General features: G+C 40.0%; 1 protein-coding gene across 1 annotated transcript; it reads left to right on the top strand.

Annotated features, from left to right (window-relative positions):
* Positions 1-6,383: 6,383 nt before the first annotated feature.
* On the top strand, positions 6,384-20,137 carry LOC139473985 (uncharacterized). Its single transcript, XM_071256852.1, has 9 exons — positions 6,384-6,709; positions 9,733-9,840; positions 11,149-11,294; positions 11,698-11,856; positions 12,301-12,410; positions 13,973-14,084; positions 15,232-15,359; positions 17,091-17,238; positions 18,501-20,137. The coding sequence occupies exons 1-9, from the start codon at positions 6,437-6,439 to the stop codon at positions 18,550-18,552; spliced, it is 1,236 nt and encodes a 411-aa protein (XP_071112953.1). The 5' UTR covers positions 6,384-6,436; the 3' UTR covers positions 18,553-20,137.
* The last annotated feature ends 1,697 nt before the right edge of the window (positions 20,138-21,834 follow it).

Raw genomic sequence — 21,834 nt, 5'->3', positions numbered from 1 at the left:
CATTGGAATTGTAACCGTCTGGCTGCTTATCAATATTATGAAGTTGTATTTGACGTATGATAATTAATGGACAGTTGTCTTTAGTCCCAACAATACTAGTGACCAATTGAGGTACAAACGAGTACAAATACGAAAACACTTATTAATGAATTTATGATTGTTGTTAGGCCACGAACAAAATATTTTGTTTCTTTTCATGCCGTACTATAACATTCGCACAGACTCCAATGAATTTGAATATTATTACTTTATCTTTATTTTTCATACCCGTTCGGCGATGTATCCTGGTCAGGGAAATTACAGTAATTGTCAAATACCAACAGTTAATTTATAAAATAATTGATCACTAGTACGTAGTAATTCGTAATGCTTTGTAGTATAGTGTAAACCTCAGGCTCATAAGGATTAGTACGCCACCAATAGCTCTCTGACACACTGTCATACTGACATCTATTAAACAACATTATTTTGGCTCAAGGTTGGGTGTTGGCTGTTTTTTAACAATACTACTCTGTACTCAATATAACTCTACCCCGAAAAGGCTTCCTGTCTTATCCAGGAAAATAAACTTTAAGGCTTTCACTGGACATGTTCTGTGACATGTGGGTCCCTCAAAACTTGTTTCTCTCTCCCATTCGTCATTCGTTATACTCGAAATCGTTATTTCCGCACTTGGCCGTGCTACAGTAGATGTTCAGACCCTGTACATGTATCCTGTATTATCATTATTCACAAACCACAATGCAATGACATGTACATAGAAAGCCTCGTAAGTGTGTCCCTTGTGCCTAATCCATGCATTTGACTTTTCGCAATAAAAATGTTTAAATAGGTTCCGACGGTCTAGTTTCCTAACCACTTCAGTTTTAATCAGTGTGACTTCTTCGCAGTACGCTCTACCACCATGGCCTGAATCACCCAACTCACATACCAACGAGGAAACACATGCAAACACATGACGGGATAAGTCTTCGGCCAATTTACAGTAATCTTTTTAAATGATTTTGGCTCCTAGTTAATGATTACCCTTAGTACAGAAATACGATCTATCAGTTATACACTTGACAGTAATCACAACGCCCTGATCAAGTTTTAAGACTCGAAATGGACCCAGTTACCGTGCAGCGTAGTGTACCTTTAAACTTTTCAACAAATCTCAATTAAGTACTAACTCAGGATTTTGAGCATGAAAGTGGGCTGAGCACGAATTTCCTCCTGTAACTTTGGGGCCAGGGAGTGTTGAATTCCATCTATCCATGTACTCCTCGTTTAGTTGGAACCAATTACACGGCCCCAGCCAAACCATCCGAGGGGAGGCCATCTTTAATTGTAACTGTAAATAATGTCAGTGTCAAGCCAGTGTGATGTCCTCAGTTCAAATTTACAGTAGGAATTTGACTCCGACACTTGGCTTGGTCCTCGTTCCACAAAGCGATCTTAGCGCTACGACTATAGTAAGTCAATGTTGTATCGCTTTGTGGAATGAGGTCTTCGGTTTTAAGCGGAAACAAATTATCAGCTTTATCATTTCTCCGCAGTTGACCGCGGTACAGTAGAAGTTCAGCATCCACCAAACGGCAATTTTTTGGAAACAAAAAGTGTGTGTTTTGGGGAGGGGGCACTTGTTGCACTCCCTTCTGGAACGCTCAAAGCTCTGGCCGAGAGTACGAGCATCACCTGAGCAGGGTCAAGGCCGAATTAGCATCTCTGACTCTTATTATCACCAATCAGCGAACGGCTGTTTTGGCAGCTCTATAATATGATTTAAATATTTCCGGTTATTTACATTCTCTGTTTGGTTTGTCCAGCATTTTTAAGCTAAAGGGTTATGTTTCTGTTTACCCTGAACATACCAAATAGAAGGGTAGCAGACTTGCCTAGTCTGTTTTGGAAAGTGTTTGTTGAGTAGACAGGCCTGGGGATTGATCACTCTGTAAACCATACGGTCCATATGATCATAATCATTATGAATTTTCAAAAAATCAATCGATTGATAAAATCAAAATTACCTTTTCCTGTGAGTATACGTTCTTGTTAAGTTTCATGTAACGTTGTTTGCAAACATGTTTCCATATCGCACGATGAAACGAGTTTCAATAATAAACACTTGAATTTTATAACACGTCGTACACAAACACCCACTGTTACCTCAAAATCCCTTCCTAACCATCAATGAAACCGTCACCCGACCCCTTACACCGTGTTATATCCCAACCATGGATAAAACAGCGGCGGCCCTGTTCGCGCGACAATCTTGGGATTATCCGGCCTACGCCCGAGTGTTGGATCTTGTCCCCCAATGCAGTCGGGGCGCCCAGGGGTGCTGAACTCTGGGCTGGGGTTAACAACCTACCCTCGCATGTTTATTGACAAAAATGGGAAGAAACAGAGACGACAATTTGTAATTATGACCGGAGGTGTGAAAATGAAGTGACCCGTATACATTTTAGTCAGGTGTTTTGACCGGATTTTGAGTATACATAGGCTAAAATCAGCTGACCAGTGTATGATATGGGATGATGGTGATTCGGATATTGAGAATGTGCAATGCCCGCGGGTAACCTAGGTTTTAGGTAGGGGTAGTTAATGGGGGTGGTGTTTATCATTTCAAAGGTGACCTCTGAAAGGTTTTAGAATATGGTATGTCGAGATGGATGATAAATAAAGACTACCGGTACATACATATATTGTTATTTTAGTGTGCAAGAGAGGGCCTGAGAACGCCATTCATGTAAGTGAGAACGTTTTAACTATACATGAAAAATTTAATATAGGATACACGTTGGACACGTTGCATGAGTACACTAAGCTGAACATGGTGCACATTTGGAAGTGGAACAGCAGATGAATGGTGTTTTATGCCACAGTCAGTAATATTCAATGTCTATCATGAGATGTTATAATTAATCGAATCTGGGACAGGCAAACCAATGGTTGACAGCATAAGCAACGATCCACGTCTTCGGGGCACGAAAACGCACAATCGTGTAGGTTACATCATCATTATTTTCTTACGATAGGTCGGGATATTTTGAAACTATTCAGCCCCGAAACTCCCCATGGGGGTGAAAATCAGTAATTCCTAATACAGGTAGCTGGTATTTTTATAAAACATAACGCAATTTTCACGACTTGTGCATATGTAGATATAGACAATGACTGCTGGGGCTGCTTTTTGCATACATAGTTACATTTTGTCCGATGATTGGTTCGTGATTTCAGTCGGAACGCTACATTCCGGATTAACGGGGTTTCGCTGTACATGGGTTCTACGCGGGGTTTTTTTTTGTTTTTCATTTTTCAGGAAGGCACTCTTTGGATGGAGTTGTTGAAAAATGAGCTATCTGTGGGAAGTCAAAATACTGGCAAAAAGTTTCAGTTGACCTGTAGATGAGCACATTCGAGGATCCTGTTTGCATATACAGTCGAACTCACGTAAACCGCTTTGTTGCTCTAGTTACATTAACTTTGAAAGTGTAAAATGTATGATCGTCTGTGTTTTTACGATTTTGTAACTTGCAAATTGTGTAAACACTCCTATTTATAAGAGAGAAGGGGCGGCGAAATATCCACCTTAGACATATTAGGTATACTGGAACTGATATAAACAACAGAGCCAAAAAGGTATACACTTGAAAATTGGATTTGACCAAAAAATATAAATATTATGAAAGAGTTACTAGGCTTAAATCTGTCGCCGAAACACTGCAAACTACATTCACCATCGAATAATCATTTCTTGTTTGTTTCATTTTTAGCCACCACCAAACATGAATGTATACTTTCTTTTGCCCGGCAGTTTATGTCAATAAAGTTCAATAAAGTACATATCTAAAAGTCAAACAAAGACATGTTCATGACGTAAACACATATTTAGTATATATCCCGCAAGAAACGCCTCGTCATCCATGAAGCAGTCCCTGTCCTGTGTATGTCGCGCTGTGTCACGGGAAATACCGGGGTACCATTAACATGTTTACATGCTTTTACATCGTTTACATTTCATGTGGTGTGCCCCAGCACGCCATGTTTCATCCCCAACCCTATTATTAGTGTTAATTTCTCAATTAACATGTGAGAGCGAAGCTGGAGAGGGAGTTTTAGGTTAATACAGCCGCCCGCGGCTTCCACCCGAGAAACCAAAACATGGATAAGACAGGGATATCGCTTACCTCCTATCTCCTTCATGGATGGGCGTGTTACATATAGCATTAAATATTACGTACAAGCTATCGCCATCGCTGTAATTGTTTTACACCTTGAACTGATATAATCATAACAACACATTAATGCTGAGTCAATTGCAGTAATATCCTGTTCAATCATGGGAATGTAAGAGACGTGTCATATCTAAATATTTCTGTTCTTTTACCAAATATGCAATCGCAGGCTCAAGCCATTATTATTATTCCGATGCGATTTAAGGTAATTCAGTCAATAAAAGGTACCTCAATAATATTGACAAATCAATTTCAAAGGAAATCAATCTGTATTAGTTGGTTTCCAGGGTAATGAGAAATAGACGGTTGTGCCTTCCATTAAAGGGATGCTTCCAGATTTAGGGGATATAGGTTAACGCCCATTGTGTATACATGGGAAAAACAACAAACTTACACTCACATCAATAAGACATTTTAAGCATACCCAATGTCATTATGTACATATTAATCACTGTCAGGCATGTAACCTCAAGCTACTTGCATAGTCTATACCAACATAAACGTATTATCTAATAATCGCGTGTCTAGCCACTGAATAATGTATGGCGACTTTTTTAAATCATAAGTAGACATGTGTGTTTGTTTGGATATGAGACCGTCATATGGGACTGTTTATATGCCACAAGGAATACATCGATCGTGCTGTATGAGTAATTGTTTCACACTGTTGCACACTGAATCAAGACAGTAAAGATATTTGCAGTAAGATACTGAAAAGCTCACGTGCAAATCCTAAAATACATAAAGATATTAGATTAAAATCCTTTCCAGTTGTTTTATTAAAGGTTAATCAGTGTATAGTCTTGGCGTTTCTTGGACGACCGCTAACATGGGATAATTCATGCAAACAATACCCGTTTCTCACAGAGAGGACCCGTGAAGATCTGGGTTAAATTAGGTCTTCAGTAACCTGTGCTTGTCGTAAGAGACGACTAACGGGATCGGTTGGTCAGGCTCGCTGACTCGGTTGATGCGTGTCATCGTGTCCCAATTGCGTGGATCGATGCTCATGATGTCAATCACTGAATTGTCTGGTCCAAACTCGATTATTTACAGAACGCTGTCATATAGCTGGAATATTGCTGAGTGATGTGTTAAACAATAAACAAACAAACAAAACTCTTAGAGAGCCGTGCCAACAAATGTGACAGAAAGAGTTCAGAAAACGCAGCCATAACATCTGATTCTACATGTGTTTCAAAAATGGTAAAAATTTGTTCAACAATTCCCTATTTTAAATCATCGAGGACGAGGGATATCTTCAAGATTGAAAGCAAATTTCTAGATTTTATTGGAGCTTCACTATGTTTACTCGCATGTCTGTTGGACGCTGGTGGAGTGTGGCGGTGTAGTCTTGATGCAGGTGAACGAAGGTGTAAGCAACATAAGAGATTAACAGTCTGCCAACCCCCTTTCTGGTACGCAGGACTAACGGTTCTATATAGAGGCTATTCGGGACTCAGCAGTGTCGTGCGCGGGACTCATACAAAATCGTACTTGGTTCGCAGATTGAACATTTATAAAAAAAAATAATGGCGTACGAAAATATAAATAGATAGATATATATTTTCTTTTTCATGTTTTTTTAAAAGAAATTTTGCTTGAAAACGGACTGTTATCTCATTGTTTTTAAGATTGTTGTTAAGAGGTATTCAGGATTCAGGAGGAGAGGGTTGGCACTGTCACTAATTACTCAATACCTTTTTGTTCTTCATTATGAATATTTCGTTGTCAAGTCGAATGTCCACTTTTTACCCTTTGGCTCTGTGATTAATTATTTCATTTCTAGACAATACCAGGGTTACTTTCAATGATACTGCGCTTCTTCGCCGAATCTCACATGTTTCACCTGTAAAGGAATCAATAGCGTTCGGTCGACATGAGGAGCTGAGAACAGCAGCTAGCATTTTAAACATGTTGTAACGATCGACCTGCCTAGAAGTTCTGGTGTCATTGTGGGATATTTTTTGCATGATAACTACTATTCAAAAATGATGTACACCAAGTTAATGGTCTTTCCAAATATTAATGAAAACAGACAGTAAAATGCACGACATTCTAGCGGATTGAACCCACAATGATTTAGGTCCATTAATTGACTGTTGACGGTCGTTGCATTTTGCAAGCAGTTTAGAGTTATCCGCCCTTGATCGAAGCATATCAACAAAACATCTCCACATGAACTTCGATCAGCGCGGATTCACCCTACTGTCAAAATGATCACACTCGTCATTGCTGGTGCTGTTGGTATTTTCTGCATCAAATGGATCTTAACACCAGAGCCACCACTGAAATGCGGCATTTACGTGCAGCCCAACAAATGGTACCCTCTCAAATATCTGATCTTTCGGGTTCTCATGTGGATGAGAAAACGACAAAATAAGAACTTGAAAAACACCAGCGGAGAGGATGCTGGGTATGGTATGCGATCAAGAAGTTCACCCGAGGACATGGACAAAGTCCAGATACTACCACCTGAACATCCAAAGGTAAATGACGCGTCGTGTTATCTTTGACTTTCTGTGAGTCACCACATGAACAACTGATGAACGGAACTGTTTTTAGAATAGCTATTACTGATCATAGTGATCAGTAGTGTGACAAGGAAGATTACAATAAGAATTTCAGTACAACAGTTATCATGAATTGAAATAACACTCTTTTGTTTACTGCTTAAGGCCGCACTCAGCAGTAATCCTTACACAAATATTATGGCGTACTGTAAATAATCAAGTCTTAACCAGTGATTGATATTAAGAACAGACATCTACACTGCTGGGGTATGTTGACATGCCATCAACCAAGTCTGAACTTCCCGCAATGTAGCTGGCCCTTGAGACTAGCATAGGTTGCTATGGACCAATTCTAAACCTGAATCTCTACTGGCTAGCGACCAGTTATCGCTAACTCCCCAGCTAACGCTACAATGTTACAAACACTTCCCTAAAACATTTTACGAAACGTTCTGGAAATGTTTTAAAAAATGTTTTCTTCACGTGATTATGTAATGTTCCAGAATCGTTTTTGAAACATTTTCCAGGAACATTTGGTTATAATGTTTCAAAAATGTTTTTATAAAATATTGCAGAAATGCTTTTGTAAACATTTTATTCATGTGATTTTGTATGGTTCCAGAAACTTTTTGGAAACATTTTCTGTGGACATTTGATTTTAACGTTTCTAAAATGTTTCTGTAAAATATTCCAGAAATCAGTATTCTAACAATAATATATTTGTATGTGTTTGGTGGAAACATATTTTAATATTCATTCAGAGACAGATAAATTCTTGTGGTAACTGTAATAGTATTACAGTATCATGCATCACATTGAATACAAAAAGTGGTACATCAGGAACAACCAAACCCACTTAATGGTCAGTGGCTGAGTGCACATAAAAATCCAATTCTTAGCATTAATTTAAAGCCACAAAATCATTAAGATACTTGATCTAGTAGCTCATGGTATTTAACAACAGTTTCTGTACTAATGTTTGCATCATTCTCAGCCCTTGGTGTATTTCGTGTATTCCTCAATATACCTAACATTTCCATGTGTATCTCCTGGAATGCTGTTGTAATTTCTTTAGACATTTAGTCTACAAATTAAACTGTAACTGTTGTGAAAATGTTCTATTACTGCATTACCATTCCACAGCATTATGAAACGGAGTGTGCTAGCTAGGGAACTTATGTTCAACTATAGGCTTTTGGGGGCGTTATCAGTACTCACTTTAATACATGGTGATAACATTTCATGAAAATATGTTCTAGCATAACATTTCTGCAATGTGTTGAAGACATTGTAATAACATGTCATGAAATAGTTTATTTTTGTAATAACATGGTATGAAATAGTTTCTGCTATGTTATAGCATGATGTTCTTGAATAACGTTTTGAAAACATTTCAATAACATTTGAATAGTTGTAAAACATTTCTAAAACGTTATTAAAATGTTTTGACAAAAATGTTTTTGAAAAACTACAATGAAACCTTTTGAAAATGTTATGTGTTTGTTGTTTCCCCGTTGTAGCGCGCACGTGATCGCGTCTCATTTTACTTTTGCTCGTTTTCATTACAAGAGAGAAATATTTATCCGAAAATGATGAACAAAACGGACTCTTGTGAGGTAATATTTTTAAAACCCCACCATAATCACCTTGCTTAAATACAACTTGAGAAAAGACACGTGGGTGGTGTCACGTGACTAATTCACACGAAAATATAAATCAAACACATGATGATGCACTTTCAGTTCTGTCATTGCTTTCTATCTGTTTGTTATTTCTTCCTCAAAATACAATTCTGAAACCTATTTGAGCTATATTTATAAAAATTCATAACCTGTATATATGGCAAAATTCATAGAACATAGTGTAGGGATAAACGTGTAGATCGAACTGGGGGAATATTGTTTTTTGTCAGTTTCCAGACGACAAATTGATAACGGCATTTCTTATTCATTTTGATGAATGAAAAAATTGAGGGCGATACCCGAGATACAAAAAAATTAATTTGTATAACTAAAGCGGTGTGCATGATCACATGGCATTTGCTGTTAAGATGATGGCGATAACTGGTACAGTAAGTCAACAGAAAAGCTCTATTCCACTGTTTTGATTCCTGGTCGTAGCGTTATAACCGAAATCAACTGAATCTTATTCCATGGACAGAAATAAGCACATTTGCTTATAGTTTCACAAAAATGAAAGTTATTCGTACAGTCAACTTTGCACACGGATTACGTCAGAAATAATATGAGAAAATTGGCGATGACTATTCACTGACCAATATATATGGGTTTCCACTTGAGGTACCTCCTGCAACTAGTGATGGGGTGTTGGGATACATTCTACCTTCTGGGGAGTTTTGATAAAGGTACATTGTAACTTTTTGTGAATTCAAGAAAACAATGATAGATAGGTTGATAAGATACACCAATGAATAACAAAGTGTTGGAAGATAATATATGATAATCAAACCTATGGCTTAAAGTCAGTCCAACCCTTGTCTAATTCCATTTCAGGTGGTAATATTATTTCTGTTAGTTGTTTAACATCAAACTCAGAAATAATAACCAGCTTTATGACGGCGGTCTGTAAATGATCTAGTCTGGGCCAGACAATCCAGTGATTGACATCATGAGGATCGATTTATGTAATTGGGATACGATGACATGTATCAACCAAGTCAAGCCTGACCACCTGATCCTGTAAGTCGCCTCTTAACACAAGCATAGGTTGCTGAAGACCTATTCTAACCTGGATCTTCACTGGTTAATATTATTTCACGATATTACTTTCTAGACTCACTACCATTTCTTATGTCATGTATATATAGGATTTAGAACTATAATGTGTATTTGTATCATGCAAAATATCTGACATGATTTTACAACATGCTTTAAGTGTAACACTGTTACATGTTTTTTACACTTACTTGTCTAACCTGTAGATTTGATTGCTGGCGGCCATGATCACATGGTGTTGATAGACCCCATGTTTATTTACAGGCTGTAGATGCTGTCTATTTCAATGGTGGAAACAAGGAAGGCTATTTTGTAGTCACAGCGACAGCAAGGCGGCACAAGAATCTGGTTCAAACTATAGTTTTACTTCGGGTAAGCATATTTGTTGTTACCAGAAGCTGCTTTCACACTTGCAACAATATTGCAATATGTGGGACACAGTAGAGGCTAGCACGGCCTTTAAGGGAATAACATGTCATATGTGCATCATAAAGTATAGATGTGCAACACTGTTGTTCAGTGTGGTAGTACATATGTTTTGTTTAGTTTGTTTTTTAATACTGCACTCAGAAATTTCACCGTGGTATAGTGGAAAGGGCATCTGCTTGGAGAGCAGAAGGTCGGTGGTTAGATTCAGTGGGTCTATCATACCCAAAGACGTTGAAAGATGATACTTGTTACCATGCTTGGCTCTTTACATTAAGGGGATCAAGCAAGGACCGGTTGGCTGAGTGGAGTATCCATGTTAAACTGAGACATGGTATGTCAGTGGGCTAGCATGGCATTTGTCCTGACTTGTACAAGTACCCACCCACCCACACACCTGCAGGTGCCTGTGATGGGTCTGTTGATGATGCCATCTTTGCCTGTTGATGATGCCTGCAGGTGCCTGTGGTGGGTCTGTTGATGCCATCTGTACCTGCAGGTGCCTGGAGTGGGTCTGTTGATGATGCCATCTTTGCCTGCAGGTGCCTGGAGTGGGTCTGTTGATGATGTCATCTGCGCCTGCAGGGGCCTGTAGTGGGTCTGTTGATGATGCCATCTATGCCTACAGGTGCTTGTGGTGAGTCTGTTGATGATGCCATGTATGCCTACAGGTGCCTGGAGTGGGTCTGTTGATGATGCCATCTATGCCTACAGGTGCTTGTGGTGAGTCTGTTGATGATGCCATGTATGCCTACAGGTGCCGGGAGTGGGTCTGTTGATGATGCCATCTATGCCTCAGGTGCCTGGAGTGGGTCTGTTGATGCCATCTATGCATGCAGGTGCCTGGAGTGGGTCTGTTGATGCCATCTTTGCCTGCAGGTGCCTTGAGTGGGTCTGTTGATGATGCCATCTATGCCTGCAGGTGCCTGGAGTGGGTCTGCTGATGCCATCTATGCATGCAGGTGTCTGGAGTGGATCTGTTGATGCCATCTTTGCCTGCAGGTCCCTGGAGTGGGTCTGTTGATGCCATCTATGCATGCAGGTGCCTGGAGTGGGTCTGTTGATGCCATCTTTTCCTGCAGGTGCCTGGAGTGGGTCTGTTGACAATGCCATCTATGCCTACATGTGCCTGGAGTGGGTCTGTTGACAATGCTATCTATGCCCACAGGTGCCGGGAGTGGGTCTGTTGATGATGCCATCTATGCCTGCAGGTGCCTGTAGTGGGTCTGTTTATGATGCCATCTGTGCCTGCAGGTGCCTGGAGTGGGTCTGTTGACGATGCCGTCTATGCCTGACACCAACCTGACCGGTCCGGGGGACAGCTACTCGGCTGGGGGTCTCACCATGGAGGTTTTGGAACCCATGAAGACATGGAGAGTTGCCTTCCAGGGGAAACTCAGGTGAGGGGTAAATATAGTGGTTACCATGGTTACTGGTGACCTATTCTGACCCTAGGATTGACATTCAGCAAATATGGGCAAGTTATAAGTTTGCAGTTTTATTTCATCTTGTTCATTGTATCACATATCGCGACTGGCGAGTTAAAGGTACCAGCCTTTCAGAATATCTCCATGGTTACCAAGCCTTTGACAAAATGTTAACTGAGTCCTCGTCTGTCATCAGAACTTGGGGGCACACCAATTCGATTTTGAAAGTGATTTGGATAAAGGGAGACAACTTGCTCCCTCTGTGATCCTCTTACTTTAACCTCTCAGCCATGCAAGTCCTAAGGATTGTGATGCAGATTATCTTCAAGAAGAAAATATTATTGACATGACTTTAAGGATTTTCTTTGAATTGCAGACTTTCTGAGACAGGGGAAGAAAAAGCTGTCAGCTTTGATCTGAAATGGACAGCCATTACAAACTTCTTTGATTTTGACACTGACCTTCACCCTGCACCAACAGCAGACGCCATAGCCAGGGAGAAATGGTCAAGGGGATACTTCGAAAATCTGGAAATGTAAGTCAGTTCAATCATTTGGCAAACATGACATACATCTGTTGTATTTGTTTGTACTCAATGCAGTCAGCAGCCTGCTTTAGGAAGTATTTCCATGACACACAAACATGGGTTTATAACCAGTAGGCTTGCATGTACAGAGCATCAGCCCTACAATCTCAGCAGTATATAAAGTGTGACACTTTGTGATGCCTCATTATACATGCATATGCTCCTTATGATGATGATGATGATGATGATGATGATGCTTTGAGCATGCACTAATGATGACTCTGCCTCATTATACATGGATATGCTCCTTATTATCATGATTATTATTATTTGTTATTGTTGATGTGATTTTATCATTACAAGTGTCATAATGAAAACACATTATTAATGCTTGTTTTCATTCATGTTGGACATCAGATTGATTTGAACAATTTGATTAGAACACTGTTACAGAGTGCATCAGACCCACTATGAACAGTTCGGGGAGCTGGTGGGTGATGTGTGTATCGAGGGAATGGAGCCGAAGCCACTCCGGGTCAGGGGAGTCCGGGATCACTCGTATGGTGAGATTCATGGAGGAAATGTCTTTCTGAGAATACAAGAGTGTTATAAGCCAGTTTGAACAGCATTTCAGTTACATCAAGCCCCGTCAGTTTGGAGGCAAGACTGAAGTGATGCAGGTCTCAGACATGTAACATTTTTGTTCCAACCAGAGCAGGGGTATGGTGCTGACAAACCTAGTAGCATTATCATGTCCAATCTCAGATTGAAATCATAGATTTCTTGCATGCCTAAAAGATGCAGCTCTGCACATCAAATTGCTATGACTAGGCCATCCTTATCCCACTCAGAATGAATATTGGTAAAATATACTCACTTCCAAAAGAAACTGGAACCATAGAAACATATCGAGAAGTATCTAAGCTAAGAAGAGATGTTTCCAATGTGTACCACTTAATGACAAAACTAAAAATCAGTCAAGTGTTACCACAGTGTCTTTATTCTTATCACGATATGCTACACGTGATTTCCAAGCTCTACACGCTAACCCTGCACGAGACAACTGGTGCATCTTGAGTCATACATCTATGTCGTCACATGTACAGTGTTCATGAGCATCAGTTCACACAACATACCAGTATGTTCGTTTGTGCATTGAACCAATCAACTATCTCTTGAATATGAGTAAGTCGTCATATATTAACCAACCTGTAAGGTGTTCGTGTTTCTTATGGCGGGGAGTATATAAGTATACGTGTGCATGTTGGATGTAATACAGACCAGGTCCCTCTGGACATTTGGGGTAGATTTGTCGATTATGGAGTTGACTTGGAGCACTACACATACTATAAGGAAACATTGTTGAAGTTATAATGTTTATGATGTGACTATCGTTGAAGGTATTATGTTTCTGATGTGACTATTGTTGAAGGTTAAATGTTTCTGATGTGACTATTGTTGAAGGTATAATGTTTCTGATGTGACTATTGTTGAAGATATAATGTTTCTGATGTGACTATTGTTGAAGGTATAATGTTTTTGATGTGATTATTGTTGAAGGTATAATGTTTTTGATGTGACTATTGTTGAAGTTATAATGTTTCTGATGTGACTATTGTTGAAGGTATTATGTTTCTGATGTGACTATTGTTGAAGTTATAATGTTTCTGATGTGACTATTGTTGAAGGTATTATGTTTCTGATGTGACTATTGTTGAAGGTATTATGTTTCTGATGTGACTATTGTTGAAGGTATAATGTTTTTGATGTAACTATTGTTGAAGGTATAATGTTTCTGATGTGACTATCGTTGAAGGTATAATGTTTCTGATGTGACTATCGTTGAAGGTATAATGTTTCTGATGTGACTATTGTTGAAGGTAAAATGTTTCTGATGTGACTATCGTTGAAGGTATTATGTTTCTGATGTGACTATCGTTGAAGGTATAATGTTTTTGATGTCACTATTGTTGAAGGTATAATGTTTCTGATGTGACAGTTCCTGAAAGACACCTTGATTTACGACAAAGTATATCAGCACTTTGTCTCTTGTCTTGCTTTTTGTTAAGTCATCCCATTGAGGAGAGCTGCTACATATTGTTTTCAGTACCTGTTTTCCTTTCAGGCAACATCCGAGACTGGAAGTACTTCCATCGGTATGGCCTGCAGTACGGCTACTTCAGTGACGGCACCTGCCTCTGTGTCGGCGCCATCTCCATGCCCATGTGTATGTCCAGGTATGTCCTCTCACAGCACCTGTGCCTGAGTGTGTGTGCGTCTATATATGTGTGGGAGTGACTATCAATGATTTCTCAAAAGGAATTGTCAGTACTGTTATTTTGCTCCATTTGGTGATCAATGCTTTACATGCCAAAATGCCTCCTGTCAAACTCCTGGTCGGGTTTGTCATAGTGACATCTTGATGAGCATACAAAGTCTACATACACTGATTACCAGCTGGTTATTGACAAGGTGGGAGTCAGTCATGTGGAGACCACTTCCCGAGACAAGGGCGTTAACTGACAACTACAAGTGTCCAGTTCCCACCCTTGCCGAACTAGGTTGGAATTTCCAGACTCGATCGTACCGCCCCCAGTGGGTGTTACAAGTTAGGTCCACTCTATGTCCCTCCTATTGAGTAATCAGCTTCCATCACTCATATCACATGCATTTGCTTCAAACAAAATTTCAGCACCCAGTCAAAACAATCTGATCAATAATCAAGATCTATATTGTAATAAAACATGCTGACAGTGCGAAGTTCATCAAATCACTTGAGCACCTTGATTAAAATTAGAAAAGATTTGCAAAATATCTGTTGACACCCAATTGACAGTACTCACGCTTTGCAAATCCTTCAGTCAACCTAAATCTGCACGTTGAAATCAATATAATTCGTTATGCGATTTTGATTGGACTATGCACAGATTACTTAGTCCAGCTAAAATGTAACTCCGAAATACCAGCCTAGTTCGGTAAGGGTGGGAACTGGACTTTTATAGTCAGTCAGTAAACGCCCTTGCCTTGGGATGATGTGTGGAGACAGGTGTTGATGGTGCAAGCTGTGTCTTCCTGATTCCATTTGTATGGAGGCCACTTTGTAAGAATAGCTTGTCCTGTGATTAGCAAAGTAGGAGATCTTGCAGACAGGAATATGGACTTTTGATTAGCATATGGTTTAGTTTTGTAAAGACTGAATGATTCACACATGTTTAACTGTAAGTATCTACATCATATTTATTGTCTTTTGCTTTATGTGTATACTTATTTGAAAAGCAGTGTCTTCTGTATTGAGACCAAGCCATGGCCACCTGCCCAGAGAACCAACACTATACGGTGCAACTGCTTTGTGACACCTGGTCTAAGATGAAGTCTTTGTTACAGATTGTCCGTCGGCTACATGTTTCTGAAGGACGGCACTCTAGTCCCTGTGTCTCACACAGACTTTGAATTCTTCAACCATGGAGAAGATCAGAATCCCCCGAAACAGACGACTCTGGGGTTCACAGCAGGTATCTCTATCAAGCTGTGACACTTTACATCCTTGTGGGTGTCAATGGTGGCAGTCTCTTAAGAACACTGACATAATACTGCACCTTTTCACATAAACATGCACTTTTTAATTTGCATTTGTTGCTTTTAATTTACATCTGTTGTTGCCAATGATATTTGATTAGTGTGCACAGCCCTCTTCACAGCTGTATTTTGGGAAAATAATCTCACGATGCAGTACATAGCACATGACAGGGTAGATCAACCATTCTCATCCAGTCAGGTATTTCACTACTACAGCACTTAAAGAGTGAGTGAGTGAGTTGGGTTTAACTCCGCTTTTAACAGTATTCCAGATATATCATGGCGTGTCAGCTTACTGTGGGAGGAAAGCCCGAAGTGATGCAGGTCTCAGACGTTTACCACTTCGGTGAAACCCACGATCACGGGTATGGTGCTGACAAACCTAGAAACATAAAAGGGGCGAACCAGGATTTGAACCCACAGTCATAGGTTTCTTGCGTGTCCAAGGGACGCAAATCGCAGCGCCTTAGACAACTGAGCCACCCGTGCCCCCAAGCACTTAAAGAACACCTGATAGTCATATGAAGAAAATTGGGTGTTAAACTTCTTTTGAGTAGTAAGTGTGTGTTATAGTAGACCAAGAGGCATTGTGAGGATAATCCAATGTATTCTCATTGATACAAATACATATGTAGCATTTATCATAAGCCTGTTGCTTGTTTATTGACAAGATATGCATATATAACCCGCAATGGGGATACAGGGTCTGAGTTGGTCCCCATCAAAATTCCTAGTGCTGCTGTGCTTGTAGCAGACCTGAAATAGGAAATGGCACATTTGAAGTTTATGTACAGTGCCTCGTGGGCACAGCTATTTTCATTACAAGTACTTACGTTGATTTTTATTTCAAGTCTTGACAAAATTAAACTGAAGTGAAAATAGTTTTCCCCATTAGTTGCATGTTCCACTATCTCTAACCAACTGCCTGTTGTAAACTCTGTCAGCATTATTCACTGGTTTCTGTTGACTATATCTTAATATATCTTACAGACGTTTGATGAGATGTTCCAGATAGCACGAAATACATTTGAATGTACTTGCTTTTTGCTGGAACATCACAAATATTGCATAGGTCTTGCGGTTTAAACGGAAGTGGTTGTTCATGTTGACTGTTGTGAGACACTGAGCAGATGGTCACTATTTGTCAAGATGTCTAAAAAACACAAAAAACTCCACTATTTTTTATTTCTTTAGACCTAGATCTACCACTGTAACTTCTAATATATACCGGGAGTTACTACAGACAGTGAGCAAAGAACAACAGACTATAATGAGTGCTTGTGCTGACGTTGACATTGAAAAATTACCTGTGAAGCAGATATTGAAATTTTTCTAATTTCAAGCCTTTCCATGCATTGTGGCTTGGGTGTTCAGGCTTGGTGACTTTGGTTGATTGCATGTCATCACACCTCCATCCCTTGGCAAGTTGGGTTAATATCAATGATTGGTATGTCTGGTTGGTTGTTTACCATGTTTACAGGCCACTGTCATATAACTGGAATATTGCTGGGTACAGCATTATACAACAAACAAACAAACATGTAAATTACCATGTAACATGTAAGTACCCTTGGTGATTGTTATGGCGAATACGGTATATGTATAAGTACAAAATATCTGTTGCTGAAATCGGTTGCCATACCAATCAATCTTCCTTACCATTGCAGGTGGGACGAAGTACGAGCTGTCCATCGATGTGGTTCAGTGTCCAGTGTTCTACATGGGGGAGGAGTGGGATGCTAAAATCTTCGAGCGTCTGTGTAACTTCCGACTGAATGGTGTTGAGGGCTGGGGCATCAGTGAGTGGGACTACAGGTACAGTGGTTATGACTAGTGGTACATCTAGCAGCTTCTGCAGATTAACGTGGCTCCCCGCCCCCTCATTCCCATTACCATGACCATTGTACGTATCATATCCCCTGTTCTGCTGAGACCAGCTGGGCCCACTTACACAAAGTGATCTTCGTGCTAAGGTTATTGTAAGCCTATCTTACCGTATGGGAGTTATGATCATCCTAGTGCTAAGATCACTTTGTGCAAGTGGCCCCTGGTTTTAGTTGTGTGTTAACTTCGGGCCGAGGAATAGTTGTTACAATAACCGATTGGTTTGTCTGATCACATGATCAAGGGTGATGACGCTAGCAGGCTGTGGTAACATATGTGGGGTGCTATTACTGACTAATAATTTGCAGTATTCCAACTTATTGATCGAAATGTGTTGTTGAAAATATGCTCCTACTTTGTAGGTGTTTTTTTTGTAATTTGTCACTTGCCCTGGGACATGTGTAAAACAAGACCTGGCATGAATCAAGAAAGTAGAAGTATGGATGTTAGGAACTTGTTAGGAACTTGTTTAGACTGGACAACAGCACAGGTCTACAGTACTCTGTACATTACTGTTTACAGTACTTTACACTGTCCTCGGCCCCGTTCCACAAAGCGATCGTAACTACAATCAATCTTAGAGACTTAAGTCGATTTTAAAATTGTCTTAGCTAAAGTTTACAATCGTTCCACAAAGCGATCTTAGAGTGATTGAAACTTAACAAGTTCTTAAGTAGCCGATCTTAACAAAGATCGGATTCTTCAGCCATGAAGATACGAAAGTTTCCCTTAGAGTGGCCTCCCTTGGTCATGTTTAGCAGACGACACATTTCCTTGAACACCATAATAAAAGTCGCCATCTTTGTTGTTATGGTACAATATTTAAGATCACTTTTAGCAATCCTAAGTTGGTCTGGAGCAACTTAGCATTTTGATCTTAACTTAACTCTCTTAGTTAAGATTGCTTTATGGAACGGGCATTGGATCGTAACAAAAATTTAAGATCGCATACTTAGTGAGTTACAATCAACTTAGCCCTCAGATCGCTTTGTGGAATGGAGCCCTGTACTTTACTCTGAGGTGCACTTTACTGTTTAATGTACTTTATGGGATGGTGTAATTTTTTTATGTTGCACTTTCATGTGGTGCAATTTACTGTGTGTTGTAGTTTACTAGTTTACTGTGTGGTGTAGTTTACTGCATGGTGAGTTTACTGTATATGTTCACTAATCTGCTTCTCTGTCTGTGTTCAGAAACTATGCAGGGAAGGAAGAAGAGATGAGGAAACTAAAGGCGTCATCGTGATGGAGAACAGCTGAATTAGTTTACACCTTTCTGTCTAATGTTCAAACTGACTGGCTGGAACATTGTTGAATACTGCTGAAGGAAGTGACAGGCTCCCCATTTCCCAGCTACTGAACAAAATGCCATTGCATGTGACCTATAGGTGGACCTGATCTGCTGTTGCTGTGGCTTGTGAGACACTATGCTACTCACGTGGACAGCTTTTACTGTTTTTATTTCACCTCCTTGCGAATCCTCTGTTTGAATGGACTGATCCAGTGATCTACCTACACACCCCAATGATAAAATGAACTGATCCATGGGTCTACCGACTCACTCCACTCTTTGAAATGAAATAATTTGTTTGTTGTGCTCATGGAGTCAAGTAAGGATAAAAATTTATTGATGAACAACTTCTTTATTACAATTAAGAGCTTAAATAAATTCTTGTCCTTACTTAGTACTCCAACTTCTAAATGCCTATCAAAGAAGTCACGGAGTCAAGTTTTCAGCATTTGGGTGAATATTTATGTGTGATTGTGTGGACCAAGTTTGTATTGCAATTCGTGTGTAACCATTCCTCTTGCTAACTGATCGTTAATTTGTGTGGGTTAATTTAAGAGATGAATATATTTCATTCCTGCAAGAGTGTTTTGTCAAGGGTTTACCATTCTGACTTTACTTCAGTGATGCCTGTCAGTTCAAAGTAGAAGAGGGCAATTGGAAACATATGTATTGAGATACATGGATAAGTGCCCTTGGGAATGCTGTTTCTGTTTGATAGGTATAATGTTCCTCACAGCTACATTGTGTGTGGGAGTGGAATAACACGACACTGAACAGTAAGTTGTAATGCTTCTTGGTATGTCATGATTCAGTATAACACAATCCATGCACAGAGAACTGGAGCCCAACTGTAGGCTCATGTTTGCAAGCTAAAGATGCAAGTACAAGAACTTTGAGCTGTGAATCTTTGCTGTTCTCTTCTTTCAGCCTCTCTACTTTGTCGAAAACTTATTATGTCGACATGAACATCCAAATCTATAGTTTGGCTGGTGTACTTGTTGTCTTGGGAGGGCATCGGCTAACAACATTTGATTGACAGGTCTATGCTTAATCTTCAATACGTATGGTTGTATCCTTAAAAGCAAGCACTGCAATTTCTGAGGGGCTGCTGACAGGCTCTTCTCGTGAATCATCTCCAGTGGCTTGTGGTCAGATTCTGCAATGAAGTGCTTGCCATGTACTTGAATCTTGACATATACTGGAATGTGGAATCTTTTGCACTTGAAGACAACTGCCAACATTTCTGTCTATGTTTGTGTATCTCTGTTCCATGTCGCTCAGAGACTTCGAGACAGTAGCTGAAGGCTTGTCATTTATTAGTTGAACTGCTCTGAGGCCTTCTGTGGAGGCATCCACTCTCAGTGTTGAGTTTAGTCTTGGGTTTAAGTAGTTCAGGGTTACTTTGCCACAGATTAGGTCCTTATTTCTGTTTAGATACTTTCTGGTGGGACGCGGACCATGCAAACTCTGTGTCCTTATTTTCACAAACACCTGGTGTCATCACTATTTGATAGTGGTTCATCAACACATGCTCATGATATAGACGGAGATTTCCTATGATTATGGGAAGGGTTTTGTCACTTTATTTACATGTTCCCTATGTGGTGCTGTGTGCTGAGACAGGTGGATGATGAAAGTTCCCATATTTGTTGCTATTTCTAAAGAAATCTTGTAGCTATTTAGCGTCAAAGGGGGCCCTATTTCTTTGATAGCCTTGACCTTGTCTAGGTTTGGGTTTGAGATTACACCTTTGGTGTTGAAGACTAGTCCAAAGAATTTTCTTTTGTTTGTCTAGATCTCACACTTTCCAGAACTTAATTTAAGACCATTCTCTCTTTCAACATTCATCGTGTTTCTCAGGTTGCTATTGTGTTCTTCCTCTATGCAAATACTGCAATATTGTTAGCAATGCCCGTGGTGCCTGGACACTGTTCAAGGATTTGGTCCATGTTTTGTTGGAATACTTTTTGGCTAGGGTTAAGTCCGAATTGGAGCCTAAGAAACCTATATCGACCAAGGCAGCTGTTAAAGGTCATTAGAATGCTCGACTCTTTGTTAAGAATTAAGGACCAAAATCCATGGCGGACATCAAGTATTGAGAATATTGTTGCACCTAAGAAGTCATGAGTGAGCTCACTCAGTGTTCAGGTCTTATAATGGGGCCTCTTGATTGCTCTGTTTAAATCTTTAGGCTCCAGACATACTCTCATTTTTCCACTAGACTTGCAGCTGTAGGCAAGGCCAGTCTGTAGACACGGACACTTCTGTAATAGTCACATCTTCCAGTTCTGCCTTGATTTCATCTTTGAGATGAACAGGATAGGACAGAGTCAGGGAGGGTCAACAGTCATCTTGCACTTTCCTTGAATTGACAAGTGACTTAGAATCTGTCGGGGTCAGCAGGATCCAGTCTCTGTACTGCGCAGGTTGGTTGATTGGTTTGTCGTTTAACGCCGCACTCAGCAATATTCCAGCTATATGATGGCGGTCTGTAAATAATCGAGTCTGGACCAGACAATCCAGTAATTGATATCATGAGCATCGATCCACGCGTTTGGGATCGATGACATGCATCAACCAAGTCAGCAAGCCTGACCACCCGATCCCGTTAGTCGCCTTTTACGACAAGCATAGTCACATTTTACAGCAAGCATGGGTTGCTGAAGACTTATTCTACCCCGGAATCTTCATGGAGGACTGCGCAGGTAAGTGGGAGTCCCTTGATTGCTGGTCCATCTGCACCAGACAGCCCTCCACCGGCTCCATCCCAGACATCCCCTTGAGCCTGTAATTGTACTGTTTGTCTGTATCCATGAACATGGTGATTGTGCACATGAATAGCCATAGTTACATTCTGGTATACACAGTCATGTCTTCAAGACAAAGGTGTCTCTGTATGATGGCTAAACATTGCACTAAGTGTTTTATCCACTTCTTGTTTGAGAAGAATATACACATGGAAGGACTTGGATTATTTGATTTTTCTCAATCACATTTATGTTTACATGTAAAACATTCCTTTAAAATCAAAGGTTGATAATGACCATTTTATGTCACGGGGATAGAAATTAATTTCTTATATCACTAGTCTGCAAAACTGATCTTCTTCAGAGATACCATCTATCTAATGGTAAAAGTGGTAGTCAACAAGGAAATGTCACTTGTCCTTGCAGATATTTACTTGCCTTAAAAATAGTGGACATGCATGTATGTTAATTTGGAACCTTGATGTAAGCC

Source organism: Haliotis cracherodii, unplaced genomic scaffold, assembly GCF_022045235.1.
Source record: "Haliotis cracherodii isolate W230 unplaced genomic scaffold, xgHalCrac1.p SCAF_3, whole genome shotgun sequence".
Taxonomy (NCBI): Eukaryota; Metazoa; Mollusca; class Gastropoda; order Lepetellida; family Haliotidae; genus Haliotis; species Haliotis cracherodii.
The sequence above is the reverse complement of the archived record's forward strand: the minus strand, read 5'-3'. Positions and strand labels throughout refer to the sequence as shown.

Coding starts and splice junctions, on each gene's coding strand:
- LOC139473985 (XM_071256852.1), top strand. CDS start 6,437: ATGATCACACTCGTCATTGCTGGTGCTGTTGGTATTTTCTGCATCAAA. Junction 14,085..15,231: donor ATGCCCATGTGTATGTCCAG/GTATGTCCTCTC, acceptor TCTTTGTTACAG/ATTGTCCGTCGGCTACATGT. Junction 17,239..18,500: donor ATCAGTGAGTGGGACTACAG/GTACAGTGGTTA, acceptor GTCTGTGTTCAG/AAACTATGCAGGGAAGGAAG.